Source organism: Myiozetetes cayanensis, unplaced genomic scaffold (assembly GCF_022539395.1).
Source record: "Myiozetetes cayanensis isolate MyiCay16 unplaced genomic scaffold, myiCay2020 scf5-8, whole genome shotgun sequence".
In the NCBI taxonomy this organism is placed as follows: domain Eukaryota; kingdom Metazoa; phylum Chordata; class Aves; order Passeriformes; family Tyrannidae; genus Myiozetetes; species Myiozetetes cayanensis.
This window is the reverse complement of record NW_026087742.1, coordinates 27,402,570-27,417,864: the sequence shown is the minus strand read 5'-3', so window position 1 is coordinate 27,417,864 and position 15,295 is coordinate 27,402,570. Positions and strand designations below refer to the sequence as shown.

Here is a 15,295-nt window from a genome sequence, read left to right as displayed (position 1 = left end):
TATTCCCTTGTTCTGGACAGGGCATCACTGAGCAGTATCTACCAGTTCCTGGATGTCATGGAAATACAGGGGTGCTGTGCTGACTGTTCCTCTCTGGTTCCCTATTTTCCACGTTTTAGCCTATTAGTCTTTACCTTGTTCTCTTTTCTTATTTCTTCTTCCCACCCCCCACTCCACTTCAGTGACTGTCTTTTTTTCTCTGTGGTTTTTTTTCTTCACTTTTTTCTTCTTTGGGGGAGTAGTGGGAAAGGAGGCATTTGGTATTTGTTTGGGATAGGTATCAGCTTGTCCCTAAAGTGGGAGCGGATGTGTAAGAAAGAGTACACGAACAGAGGAAACAGCAGTGATATTTTTCCAAAATACTTGTCCTAGCCCGTCGCAATTTACACCTCAAGTAGTTCCTGAGACAGAGACATTGCCTTTGTATTTAGTCATCTTTAAAGGAGTTTTCTTCTGTTCATCTGTTCCCTTTTTAAACCAAAAAAGCCTCTTAGTACCCATAGCATCCTATGTCAGGTAGTTCCACAATTTAATTCTGTGTTGCATGAGGAAGTGCTGACTTTTATTTGTTTGAAACTTGTCACTTGCTAGTTTCATTTGATGTCTAGATTCTCTTTAGAAATAGATAATGAAGTATTCTTCCCTCATCATTTTCTCCATGTTGCTCCTATCACAGAGAAAATTCATGATTTTACAGATATCTGTCATAACTTTCCTTAATAATCTTTTTCATACTTGAGAAATCCCTGTCATTTTAAATGGTTTCTTACATAATTGCTACATGATACATTTGATTGTCTTTGCTGCCCTTCTCTGAATCTTTTCCAGTTTGATTATGGCCTGTCTGAAATGGGACTGGACAATTAGGGACAACACATTATATTCAAAATAATGGTACAGTATGGATTTATGCAGAGCATAATGCTGTTTCTCATTTTATTCTCTTATTCTTTCCCTAATTGCTAAAATTTGATTGGCACTTTTAGTGATACTAAGCATTAAGTTACACATTATAACCCCAAGATCTCATTCTTGCACGGTAATAGTAAACTCAGAACCTCCATCATTGCAAATGTAACACTAGAATTGCTTTACCTGTGTGCATCATCTTACATTTATCCACATCAAATTTCACCCATAATTTATGTTATTTGATATTGTGGAATCGAATGACCTAGTAATTCGATATTATGAAATCCTTTCTCAAATCTCTGTATGCATTTTTTTGCTTGCTCCCCCAAAAGACTCCTGTTATTATCATACTTTGTTACCTCATTACATACCCCTCTTTTTTGTATCATTTATGGATACGCACAAATCTGAAAAAAATATCCATGTTTCACACTAATCCTTTTTTCCTACCATTACCCAGCCCCTTACTACTTTCAGGAACTTTTTTTTGATTCAACAGCAGATTCATGTCTTTAACAGCCTGGGGTGAGTGACCTTAACAAATGTTCTTTGCAAACCCAAGTAGACTATAGTTACTGGATCTCCGTCAATATGCTTATTGAACCCCTCCTAAGACTTATAAATTGTGGCATCCCTTAACAACAGTAGTGTTAACTCTTTCTCATTATATCTTATTTGTCCAAGCATGCACTAATTCTGTTCTTCAGAGTAATGTATATTAACTTGTTTATTAGCCTATAGTTTTCCAGGTCTCAAAATAATTTTAAAAACTGGCACCACATCATCTACCTTCCAATCTTCTTGTACCAAAGTAATTGGAAAGCATTAGAAATAATAATCAGTAGTTCAGCTCTTTCACACTCAAACCTGTCAAGAAGTCTTGTATGAATACCATCTGTTGACTTTTTTGTCTACCTGTTCTGCAGCCTCACTGAGGTTTTGATTTGAAGCTGATCTGATGCATCTCCAACACGGAAAAATTCCACAGGATAAAATTCCACCACTTCTTCCATGACGAACAGATATAAAACTGTTGGGTTTTTGGGGCTGGGGTTGGGGATGGAGATGTTCTGCTACAGTCTTAATCTCCCTGAGTCACTTGAAGCCTCTTTAGTAGTAACATCATGCACTAAGTCATCCTAATCATTGCACAAGACAAGTAACTCTTTTACAGTCTCTTTAAATAGTTCCTGAAGCAAACACCTAATCTGCCAGCCTACACACAGGGTTAACTGAAGTCTCTGTTACCACTGAGTTTCCTGCCTTCACAGGCTCTTTGATCTTCCTCTGGCTGTCACAGCTTTCTGTCACCATCCTGGCCAGTGAGCATAAATGGTCAGTAGTATAAACACTAAAACCACTTCTTCCATGTGCAATGTCAATCCCCACGATCACCACTTGGATCATCATAATATTTTCTCCAATGCAGTTTAGAAATTTTGCACTGAAATGCTCCCACAAGCCACGTCTGATCAGCATCGGCAGATACAAGCACATTCATTCCAGGATATAGTAATTACATTCCCTTTAAAAGTCTAATATACTCCTGGACTTGAGAACTTGTAGCTTAAACTCAGAAAGAAACATCCCAATCATCTAATCTGACCTCCTTAAAATAAAGAGAGGCTAACGGTGTTCCCTTTGTTAATTATATGTTCTGCTGCTATGCTTGAACTAGAGCATTTTTTTTAATCTTGATTTGCATATGTTCACATGACAGAGGGCTCACTACAACTCTTGGTAAATTATTCCAACAGTTCAGTATCTTTACCACTTGATTTTTGCCTCATTTCCAGTCTGAATGTATCACATCCTTCCATCACATCTTAACAGTTTTCTACTAGGTTGAAGAGTCAGATGACTTTGAGGTAGTTTTTTTCTCAAACATTTAAAGACTGTCATCAAGTCACTTCTGTAAGTTTTTATTCAGGGTTCCATGTTTATTTTCTGGTCATGCTTCAGTTTTGCAGTATTTCTCAAAGTGATAATAATAGAATTAGACAAAGTAGATGAAAAATATTTATTTTTGCAAGTGCCAAATGCAGACAAAAGATGCCCTTCTCTCCTCCTGTTCAATATTCATCTGTCAACAGATCAAAGAACAATATCAGCTTCTTTGGCTGCAGCATCACAATAGTAGCTGTTGATTCACTGATTAGCAGTTCTGATATCTATAAGCTTTTTTAGTGTGACGGCTTTCTAACATAGGGTTCTGGTCCTGTAAATACTATTCACACTGTCACTAAATATATGAACATATATTTGGTTAGATTGAAACACACACATCTGTCAGGACTCAGTACTCAAAATGAATCAAACTTTCCATATCAGTGATTTATTCTTTTCATTTGTACTTTCATTTTTAGCAGTTCTTCCAGTCTTTCTAGATTCTACCAAGTTTATCAGTATTTTAGATTTCCCTTAGGATTTTGAGCAATATGTTAAAATCACACAGTACTGCCAACCGCATTGAGAGATGTGGGCTCACATAAGAATACAAGTTTTTCAACAGTGATTCTTTCTTTGCCACTATTTTGCTATCTATTGAATTTTGATGCCCTTAAAATGTACTGTATTCATACATTATTAGTCAGAGAATCATGTGGTGCTAAGCCAATTGCTAACTGATTCATGTTTTTATCTTTTACCAATCTCATGTTTTAGCTCCATTACCATGGCTGTAGGTAAAGGTACTTCTATCACAGAAGTACTTGGCTGCAGGGAGTCTCATAAAAGTCAAGAAATTAAGTTAGTTTGACAAGATCTGTTTTCTATAACCCATTCTCACTGACATATTGTCCTTCTAATATTTTATTGGGAATTTTATCAGATTGACAAAATTAAGTACCTAGGTCATCTCAGAGAACTTTTTTGTAGTAACACCCCAGCTTTTCACTTCAAGTTCTCCCTCACTGTTTCAAGACTTCTAAAAACAAAGCTTTGATTTTTTATCCAAGTGCTTAAAAACTGTGGAGTGCAAATTATCTTGAATTGGCTGTTGTAAGTACCAGTCTAAAATCAGGGTTGTTTACTGCTGGAGAGCTTAACCTTATTAAGCAAGCTGAAAATTATTTTTTTCTACTTTCCCCCAAGAAAACAGACCTACGATATTTACTGATTAGTTTCACTTTTTCTGCTTCAATACACATCAGTCTATAGAAGTCAGACTCTCAGCTCTATCATGCCAAGGAAAAACTGTTTGTTACTTCCATTTTTTCACCAGCTCCTATGTAATTTCTTTCATAATTCTTTTATATTACTGTCGGTATGAGTTCACAAAGTCAGTATGTTGTCCTTGAGTTCTATTCCTCAACATTTGTTGTACACACATACACACAAAAGAAGTCTTAGGTCAATCAGCAACATGCCAAAGGCTGCTTTCTGATACTAATGACTATTGCTTACACACACATACCTTGCCCACGTTTTTTAGTACGGTTTCCTTATAAAGCCAGGCTTATGCAATCATGCTATTTGCTAGATGTCTCCCCAAAACAACTTTGAAACAACCCACCTATGTTTCAGAAACCCTGAGGAGAGAGAGAGAGGTCTCAGAGATTGTCAGTTTGTACACTCTTCATGACAACTGGCTGCTAGGTCTGGGAGATGGTCTCTGTTCAGATCCTTACTGGCAGAAACAAATTCTTACCCCTGAGCTCTTTACTTGAGTTTTTAAAGTGATCAGATTGAGAACTGCTCAAAAGTGGAAAAGCCAGACTTGGAAGAAATACGAGTAATGAAGTGAGAACAACCTCAAATTAGTCTGATCTGGAAGGAAAGGTATCCCCTTTGTCTCTCTGCTCTTCTTGTCTCTCCCCTGGGTAAGAGAGAAACAATATATCCAGATGCCCATCTCCACGTATTCCCACACTGCCTATGAAGTGGCAGTGTCTACATAGACCTCTGTACTCCTTCCCCTTCCACCTGTGTGCATGCAAATAAATTAATATATCCCTACTTTCATGACTCAGTTTCCTTCTGCGTTAACATTTCCTCTCTGAGGCTTCTACCTCTATTTTTCACTGATTCACTCATACGTTGAAGGTGGAGGAGGGAGAAACTGGACACCAGGCCTTTTGATATGTATGATGTATGTATTCAGACTGGATCTCTCACTTCTTCACACTCCAAGTGTGTAGACTACACTTACCATTCCAGATCTCACTTCACACACCTACAGATTTGTGGGGGGCATGAGTAAGGAGAAAAATGCAGGGGATGTTCACTGCTTGCTCCAGCTGCTTTACCCCTCTCCTGTCAGTCTCCTATCCTGCTCCCACTCTGCTGAATCTAAAGTGGTTGGATTAGAAGTGGGTGATCTTTGGCTCCATTTCTCCTGCTGTGGATGCTATGAGCCACCCATTTACACTTAGTATAGAACATCCAGTCCGAAAGAAACGTAGAAAGTATGTACTGCTGCCTCTGCAGTATGCTGAACATTCCTTGTAGAGGGTAGTCCAGCAAGCCAGGTAGCTAGCTTTGGCCGATCAGATTTGACCTAGAGACTGAAAAATGAAAAGCACTGCCTTTATCAGTCCGCATGGTCAACAACTGATAACCTGGTGCATGAGCCTAGCTATTGCTCAGGCTGTTTCTTATAAAATTGCCAGAGCAAAAACACATGGGGAGGACTTCAGTTGACAACCAGGATTATCATGGTGAGGGATTTTAGTACTCTCAGTAGTTACAGGAAAGTGGTGATGGGGGGAACGTTTAGGACCGTACTAACAATATGTAGAAGACCCGGGGTCCTCTGGCAGAACAAGACTAAAGCAATGGGTCCAACCTGACTCAGAAAGGCAACCATGCCAGGCTTTAGATTCTAAGCACAGGATCACAGGATAATTGGGTTGGAAGGCACCTCCTGAAGTGCAAACTCCTGTTCAAAGCAGAGTCAGCTATGAGGTTAGACCAGGTTATTCATGGCTTTATCCAGTCTGGTCTTGAAAACCTCTAAGAATGGACACTGCACAACCTCTCTGGGAAACCCCTTACAATGCTTGACACTCCTCACCGTCAAAAAGTTTATCCCAATACCCAGTGTGAGCATGTCTAGTTTCTCTTCTCCCACACTCCAAAAGTACTATTAGTTTTTAATTTCTTGGAATATTTTCCCACCAATTTACACCACTTCAAAAAACATGCTTGCTGCAGGCTTCTGTGCAAAGACATGAAAGAAATCAGAGACGACACTGGGAAAAAAAACAGAGAGCAATCTTGAGCTTAATAGGCTTGAGCTTTCTATTAATCTAAATCCATTCAAGGAATTAAAAGAAATCTTGCCACGCTAGTCAGAACAGCCAGTGTTAGGAGATGTCTAAGCTGTGGTCAAAGGCACACTTGCAATACGTTCAGACATCTATGCGGACCTGAAATCCTAAACTTGGCTAATTCAGTTACTGACATCAATCAAACTGATCTTTGACATTTAGTTGGTACTCAAATATCTGCAAGTTCCTAGCTGGATTTTGCAACCTTAACTGTCTAGCAATCTCAGTGAAAACCTTCTGTACATTGCCTGAAACTGACTCTCAGCTATGATGAGAGTTGCTAGGCAGCACTTTAAGAACTATGATAGGGTATCACCAATACACAGACCTGATCTGTAGCTATTACCAGAGGCAGAAGCCAGCTGCAATGCTCATTGTGTAACTGCTATCATGCCATGTTACACAAAGCACACGTATGACATTCAGATGTGACTGGGTGCAGCTGTGGAGAAGGTGACTGGATATCAGCTTAGACTGTTAAGATCACTTTTTAGCTTTTTCCATACCCCAGGAAATCCTAATCTGATCATTACCATTGTGTGTGTCCTCTATAAAACCAGAAGATGTTATACGACTCTATTTCAAATTAACACATATGGAGCTGCTCTGTTACGACCCTTTCAATTACTTTTCCCCAGGAAGAAATAACCAGAAACCTCATATTTGGGAAAGAAAATGTAAAGTTGCACATCACTAAACATGTGCAAACTACGACATCTAACTAGATCATAGTAAAACATCCCCGCGGGAGATGAAGAAATCATGTGGCTTGCTTAAAATTGGAATGGAAAAAGGCCTGGAGCGAGCTCAGGGCACAATCCTGCACTGGCCCTTGTGTGGTGAATAAACTAAATGTGACTGATTATGAGCTTTCTATCACTAATTAAAACCACTCACGTTCTGAGTTCAAAATCTGCCACATGCAATTTTCAAGGTAAAGCTAACACAAGAGTACCACCTTTCTTCTACCTTTAGGATCTATTTCTCTGCAGAAACTAATTCGGCAAAAATCTAGATACACTATACAGCAAGAATACAAAGCTCTACTCATGCTAGGGTGCTAGGGCCAACCATATTCTAGAGCTCAGACCTAGTACTTTAAAGCACTGATTTCCCAAAACAGGTCTGAAGAATCCTCTCTATAACTTCAGGAAGGCTGGAGTGAAAAACCTAGGCTGTCAAATAAGATTTGTTCTGAACAAAACTCCTTAGGTGGAGGAGTCCAAATAAACTCAAGGGTCCCATCTTCACTCAGCCCAGCCTCTAGGACTGAGAACAGATGAAGCCCCTACTAAAGCAAAGCAGCATAAAAGTTTTACACAAAAAGGCATCAGGCACTATTACCACATTCCTGTTTGACTGCCACGGAGATTAGAATCAGAGTTGTGCAATCCCTCTCAGCACACACCTTCGTAACACTGGGTCAAGAACAATTCCTCAGTTAACTGTACAAATAGGTCCCTAATGTCCACTGTGCTATTACCACCTAGAATGAACATATATTGCATCAACAAAAAGTCGCTATCATACGGGGAGTCCAATATCTATACTATTAAGGTCTGTATTTAAGGACCTCAACTGGCAGACAAAGTCTGCAATTATCATTATCCCATCATCATTTTAATGCATAGACACTATTTTGTGTTTTCATCTAGGCCCACATATCTGTATAACATTTATAAATATTTATATAACTATATTCTCATATGAGAATGATACTTGCAGTAGCTCAATTATACAAACGGGTTTTTTTTTGTAACGCAGATTTCAAGTCACAGACCATAAAAACACTGGCATGCATAGGAACAAATACCTGTGTGGTGAGGTATGACAGCTTAACTATATTCTGGAGTGGAGAGTGGGTGCTACTAGATCCATGCTTTTTTCTTTATTTCAAGAGTGTTGAGGTGTGGGAAGAGAGAACAAGAATTAATACTGCTACTTCAGACATGCATCAATAAAAGGCACATGGACAATTTGCCAGCTAACAGGATAATAATGTCCTCGGCAGTGTGGATGTGTGAGGGATATGGGCAACGCAGGAGGTGGAGGCAATGTGTGTTTTGATATGCTATAGAGAGAGAGATCCAGGTGAGCTTGAAAAATGCAGTGACCATTGCCATGTGGACATTACAGAAGATGTCAGAGATTTCTTTATGTCATGAGGACATTTGAGAACACTAAGAGACATAGGTTAGATATGGAAATTAATTCCAAACGTAGAAACTGGATTCTGTAGTTTACGTTTGCTGCTGCAGGAGTAGATTCCCTGTAAGTGCTCACAAAGGGCTTTCCCATTGAGACAAGTGTCACAGCACCAGACTTTGAGACAGCCCCTCGGATTTATTCTGGGGACATGCTGCAACTCTGTCGTGCTTAGAGGTCTCCTTTTCCCACAAATGTCACTGTGCCCCTGTGCTTAGTGAACAGACTTGGTAGAGAGACATGTACTACCAAATGAACTCTGCTCTCAAGAGATTCTTCTGGTGTCTTGAATGATACACCTCCCCATAACTGACGACTGTACCTGTGGTTTGCACAGAAAAAAATTTTCCCGCAGGGAAGAAAGTGTGCCCAGAATGCTGTTTTTACCTGTAGAGACCTCTGCTTAGGGATCAAGGGATCTCTTGGTATCTGCATGTGTGTAGGAGGGGAGAGCTGGGTTACCCAGCCTAAAGGCTTGGGATCCTCTGCTGTAAAATGTGCGTGGCCCACTAGAAGGATGCGATCCCTCTCCCTGTGTCCCCTCGCAATGGCTCTGCGAGAGGGATGGGATTCAGATTTGTTTGCTGTTCTCCATTGAAGTCTACGTAGGGGGAAGGGGCAGAGAAGAAGACGTGCAGATCATGCAATGTTATGTATCCTCGGATAACAATAAACCGCTACCGAGCAAAGGATGCAGCCGCCGTCCGCCTGATCCCGATCCCGCTCCGGGAGGTACGGCACGGCACACCCCGCTCCCACCCCCTCCTCCGGAGGCGCCGCACTGACCCACATGTTCCGCGACCTTCCGTCACGGGTGACACGGGCAGACGACCCCCCGGCCCCGGGCACGTCTCGCCGCCGCGCTGCCAGCGCCTAGGCCAGCGGCCGGGGCTCCGCGGAGCTCCGCCACGCCACCGGAGACCGGGCACAGGGGGAGGTGGGGAAGGGTCTCACGCAGCTAATGGCGCTGGACGGGCATCCAGGAGGGGGGCTGCGAGGGGCGACCCGCCACCCACGGTGCCGGGGGCTGTCGTGTCGGTCCCCGGGCGGGGTCCGCGGCTGCCCGAGCATCCTCTAGCGCCGTCCCCGCCAACGCCTTACCCACGGTGCGGGATCCGATGCAGCCCATCACTCCGGCGGGGCTCCGGGGAGAGGCGGCAGCCTCAGCAGCGAGTAGGCGGAGAAGGTAGGGAGCAGTGGAGGTCGGAAAGCAGCCAGTCCTTTCAGCGGGAAATGCCGGGGTGGCCCAGCGGGGACCGGCGCGGGGTCATGGTCAGGTACGGGCGCGGGGTGCCCCCGCCGGGGCGAGCCGGGCGGGCGGGGAGCCCGCGGGCCAGGCTGTCATCTGCCCCCGCCGCGCCTCCGCGCTTTGTTCCGCGCCCCGCGCGGCTCCCCGACCGCGGCCGCGTCGTCGCCGGTGCCGCCGCCGAGCCCCCGCCGCCCGCCCGCCTCCCGCTCCCGGCTCCGCGCTCCCGGCTCCCCGACGGGGGGCGGGCTGAGATTGGGTAAACAGCTCCGGCCCGGCAGCGCCGCGCCGATTGGCTGCCGCCCTCCGCGGCCCGGGGAGGGGAAGCAGCGCCGGCCGGGCCGCCCCTCCTGCCCGCGGGGGGCGCGGGGCGAGCCGGCTGCGGGGCGAGGCGAGGGACCCCCGGCGGGCGGGCGAGTGGGCAGGACGGGACAGGACAGGTGCGGGCGGCTCGGGATGGCGATGGAACGGGGCGGGGGGCGGGCGGTGCAGCGGCGCGGGGCCCCTCCCGCCCGCCTGGGGAGCGGAGCGGGGAGGGGCGGGCACAGGTGAGCGGCGGGCGGTGCCGCAGGCTGGGAGCGGGGGGCGACAGTAGAGCAGGTGGGGACAGGGGGAGAAGGGCGGGTTTGTCTCCGTCCCCGTGAGAAGCAACAGCAGTAACAGCAGCAGCAGCAGCGAGGGGTGTAGGGGGGATGGATGGAGGGATAGAGGGAGAGATGGAAGAAAGGATGGAGGTATGGATGGAGGCAGGCGGCGGCGGGCGCGGTTTTCCCGGTAACTACACTTGCGGACCCGGCTCAGTTACCGGCAGCCCCCCTGGGGCGCTCCCGGCGCGCTCCCGCCCGGCTCAGCCGGCCCGGCGCGGTCCGGTGCGGTGCCGGTGCGGTCCCGGGAAGCGGCCGCGCCGCAGCCCTGCCCGCGGGGACTGCGGGAGCCACCGAGGGGCGGGCGGCCCGCGGAGCAGCCCCAGCAGCGAGCTCGGGCGGGAGGACGGTGTTCCCCGCCCTTTCTGCCCCTGGCCGTGCTGCGGGGTTCGGGGCCGCGGGGCGCAGACGTGCGGCGCTGCCCGGCCTCTCTCTGCCCGTGGCCCCGCAGGTCGGTGAAGGAAACTCATCCCTGAGGATGATTGCTGAGGCCTTTTCCACGTCCTCCCCGCTAACATGGCAGTGAGGAGGGATCTCTGCAGATGGAGAAGGTGTGCTTAGGTCAGCTCCCTTCACAGCCCAAATTCTTCCTCAGCTGATGGCTCAAGCAACAGGCAGTGTTCTCCTTGCCCACTTCCCCACCACCACGGTCTCTTCTCAGTCTGCTCATTCCACCTCCGCTCTCTGAAATGCTCAGGATTTCTCCCTGGTCCTTTGTGTATTCTTCACCCCAAAAGCCTCTCTGATCTCGTCAGCATCCTTCCACTCATCTCTAGTTAATGGCAAATTGAATTTCGTTGATCCCAAATGAGCTATTTTGATCTTATCTTTGGGCCTGGAAAATTCAGGTTTTGTCAGCATTGCTGAGAAGTCACTCAAGACAGCTGAACAGCCCTCATTAACAGCAGTACCAGGGAATAAGTAAGTCCATTCATTTTCCCATTCACAACTTAGAGTCAGCCTAAAGAAGGAAAAAAAAATAAAGAAAAAAAAAAGGACTTTAAGCATATCATATTTTGCCTGACCCTCTGAAACAATAGGCAGGAAGTCTACTCATACAAACTAAAATTTATATAGGAAGGAAATTTATGCAGGCAGGGGGAAAAAAAGCACTGTCTGAATATATGCAGCTGTTGCATCTTTTCCTTTCTTTATGGTATCGAAGATAGTACTATGTATGATGAACATGATACTGCTGACGTGTAGGAGATCATAGTCTTCTCCTCTCTGGGTGCCTGAGGCCAGTCTGCTCTGATGCTGTAATGCTTATCACTGGGTACAACACATTAGATTTCTGCTGAGGGTGAAGTTTTTCCTTGACTAAAATTTTCCTTTTTCGCTCCTACCTCCCCCATGTATTTCCAAACCTATCACTTTTCATCTAGTCTTTTTGAATGACTCACTAAAGAGACTTTTCTCAACGTATCTGCACACTTGAAACCCGGGTTATAAAAATACCAGGGAACCATAGGTCTATCAGAGCTTCATGTTAACCAGAGGTGTTTCACCACCTCTAAAAAGCAGATCTTTATTGACTTTGAAGGCTAAATGCAAGGGAAGGGGAAACAAAAGCAACTTTCAGTGGGAAGAGTGGTATATTAAGACACAAGTCCTGTTTAAGATAAATGTTTTTGGCTGCCCAGCCAGCTGTTGTGTTTGCAGTCTCCTGTGGACAGATCGATCAGGACAGCTGTCCTTAAGAGTTTCACCAAACTCCACCAAACAGCATTTGCATCTCATCCTGGCCTGAGAAGATGTATTACTGACACAGCTGTGAGGAATCCCTTTTCCTCTGTTCAGAGAGAGTCTGGTTTCATCTTAATCCCCTTCTCTCTCTCTCGCCCACCCACCCACCCAATCTAAATCTGTTCCTCAGTGAACCTGCTTTCTGCACTGTGAGTGGTCTCTTCTGAAATGAAGATTTCAGGTAAGTCACATTGACTCTTCTTATTTTATTCCCCCTGAGTGATGCTTTAGCTAGTCTATCACTTTATCTCAAGCTCAAAGTCACACCCCAGGTCCTAGCAAGTGCACATTTGGCTTTCCTTTCATTAAGCTACAATATCATTTACATCTGCTCTGACTTCTGCCTCAGGCTGTGATTCTACAGGCAGGTGGGCAAGTCCTAGCACTTACCCTGCCTGAAAAGCTGCTTTCCAGTTCTTGATGGATTTGTCTTCTGATGCTTTAGTGAGCTGATAGTTTACATAGGGATCCGGCAAGCACCCATACTGCTGCAAAGTAAGTGTCAGACATGCACAGCAGAAAAAAGGAACTGAAGAGAAGGAGGATTATACCCAAGTGTCCATTCATTCGCTCCACAGAACTACTGGCCTGTCTTGTGTCTGCCTCACATGTCCCTCAGGCTCCTTCCTTTTTTTAATATATAATCAATATCACTTAGCTGCTGGAAGCAATACCTGTCTTGGCACCTACAGCCATACTTTGCCATTTTTAATATAGTCAGTTTAATGAAAGGATAGACTCTTCATCATCCTTTGGTTCTTAGTCACACCTTTATTTATTATGGACCATGTTTACATAAATCTCCATATTTAAAGCAAATTTCATTCTTATTAGAAGTTGAGAAGACTTTGTTAGACTATCATCTCAGCTTTCACCCAGTTACTTGGCTCTTTTGTACAGTAGGTTCTATGCAATAGGGAGCTCATCATCAGTGAACGGTTTCTAGGTTTTAACAAAGTTATTACTAAGTTTCTAAAATCAGTTGAAATATGTTTATCATAGAGTAGCATAAGAAAATATTTTACATTCTGAAGAAATATGTGGTTTCATGAGTATTATCACCTAGGAGGGAAGTGACAGGACTGAATCTCTGAACAACAGACTGAAACAGAGCATAAATCTAACTGTTCCCCACAGTTTCTGTCCTTGTTTTTCCTGAGCAACAGTATTCCCACTGCTTCTGCAAGGAACTGGAGGTAAATGACAGAAAATAAATGGTTTTATTTTCTTTGAAATACACTTTGACAGGCACTTAGTATTTTCTCTAAGCATTATGGGTACTTTCTTAAACAATGAGGCTATAATTTCAGGTAGGAAATTGTGTACAAAATACCTTTGATAAGTGCTGATTTAAATGCTGGTCTGAAAGATCTTTGTAAATAAAAGGTTTTGTACAGGTTTGGGAGAGAGAGATATTTAAGTGTCTAGAGAGACACTTGATCCTTAACATAGCTGGGTATCTCACAGGAAGGAACAGTAGAAAACAGCCACTTGCAACCTCCTAAATTATTTGTATGATGGATGAAACTATGTGCCACTCTGTTTACTGTTGAGCTGTAGACCTCCCCTTCCACAGCCCCTGTTGTGAGAGGCATGCTGGGCAAAAGAGAAGGGAGGTTTGACCTGTTGTGGGGCTGTGGGTCACGATCATTAGGAACTTGCGTTTGCAGAGCTTCAGTGCTGCCCAAACTAGGTCAAGGATGCTGCTGGAGGAAGTGCAATATAAAGCTCCTTTGACCTTTTCCTTCCTCCATTCCAGCACCTTTTTCCTGAATGCAACAGAGAAACTGAGATGCCATAATCAACTCAATAAGCACGTGCTCCTAGGCAAGGACCAGCTATTTCTGGGGTTGAATGCTAAGGTAAGTTGGGAACAGACGAGCACCCATGCCTCCAATGGTCTCTTACCACCCACCCCCAGCATTCAGACAGAGTGGTCACTGTAAGTCTGAGCAGGAATGAGTGGGGAGGAAAACATAATTCCAGCAAAGCTAAAGATAGTGATCTTGTGCCTGGTAGAGGGGCTGGTAACAGCAGAGAGTAAGGCAGGTTTACATCAAGTATACTTTTTAACAACTTGTTCTAAACCCACTCTGAGGCCTCTATCATAAACCTGGAGACTGGCTTATGCTGTAAATTGTTAACTTCTTGTTTGTGTTTTAAGAGACAGCTGTTCAGCAGTGTTTATCTTTTCTATAAGCCATTGATGAATACATTAAACCTATTTTACCAAATGTTCCCTATATCTCTATATAAATATACAGATCTTATAAATTATAAATACCGGAACAGCATCTTCCTAAGAAACACTGCTTATAAAATACAGGGCTATTGTCACTGTCATACCTGCTGAGTAAATTTATTCTTTTCATCAATTAATTATCAGGGATGCAGATTATATCACAGTAGGTAATGTGCCCCTGTTATCTCCCTAAGGTACCACTTAAACCAGTTAAAATGAAAAAAATACCAGTATAAATCTTGCCATCTAATGTTCCACTTCCAAGTAAACATCACCAACCACCAAATACATCTGCCTTCTGTCTACTCCTGTTCCCAGTGGTGTCATTGGAAACCATGTCTATCTTCCCATGAAAAAGCTCTGAAAAATGAATGTTCACCTTCTTCTCCTTCTCTGATGCTTTTAAAAATCCTTATGTAATATCGTGTGACCAACTACTATCCCAGAAAGACATGCAGAAACTTCCTACATGCTTCTTGCAAGATGTGTCTTCAGCTGTGGAAAATATACAGAGGCCTATGAAGTTCACAAGTAGGAGATGTTTACAAAAATAGTATCTGTCTCAGATCTATAGAGGCAGAAGTCATCCTCCAGGGACTGTAGCTCCAATATGCTTCTCTTCTGGCCTCCTTCCACTGGCAGTTTGGATTCCCCAGCAAAAGCTACTTCTGGCAGGGATCTCAGTAATTGCTTCATAGAAGTAATGGATAGATGCCATAAGAGTTAATTCTACATCAAGCTGTATTAGCTACTGATAGGATTTTCATGTGGACCAAAAAGGAAATGAGATAGCAAAATGAGTCATACAGTTGTTCAGAGCTCCTTTGGTGCAGGAGACAAACAGAAAGGCTTTTTATGAGGTTTAAAGAATGAAAAAAAGCAGTGTCAATGTAGTTCAGATCCTGAAAGTGGTGCAACTTATCTGACATAAGTGAAAGGCTGGGTCCTTTCAACTGGGAAAATATTTGAGGCTGTGTGAATCAACTAAAGATTAGAAGGGACAACAGATGGAGAGAGGTAGGATATGTTT

At 44.2% G+C, this 15,295-nt stretch overlaps 2 protein-coding genes across 5 annotated transcripts in view; one reads left to right on the top strand and one right to left on the bottom strand.

Annotated features, from left to right (window-relative positions):
* Window positions 1-9,827, bottom strand: part of FAM131B (family with sequence similarity 131 member B) — a 33,902-nt gene extending 24,075 nt beyond the window's left edge. Inside the window, exon 1 of one of the 3 annotated variants that reach the window (XM_050331781.1) lies at window positions 9,489-9,827. In XM_050331781.1, the coding sequence (XP_050187738.1) occupies window positions 9,489-9,516 (28 nt within the window). In that variant the 5' untranslated portion in view covers window positions 9,517-9,827. Of the gene's footprint in view, window positions 1-4,327; window positions 9,048-9,488 lie in introns of those variants that run through there. The other 2 variants (XM_050331782.1, XM_050331783.1) reach the window with 2 other exon arrangements.
* Window positions 1-15,295, top strand: part of ZYX (zyxin) — a 51,254-nt gene that overhangs the window by 12,356 nt on the left and 23,603 nt on the right. Inside the window, exon 1 of one of the 2 annotated variants that reach the window (XM_050331773.1) lies at window positions 10,059-10,073. The exons of the other annotated variant lie outside the window; for it this stretch is intronic. The gene's annotated coding sequence lies outside the window, so the exon portion shown is untranslated. Of the gene's footprint in view, window positions 1-10,058; window positions 10,074-15,295 lie in introns of those variants that run through there. 2 annotated transcript variants of the gene reach the window in all.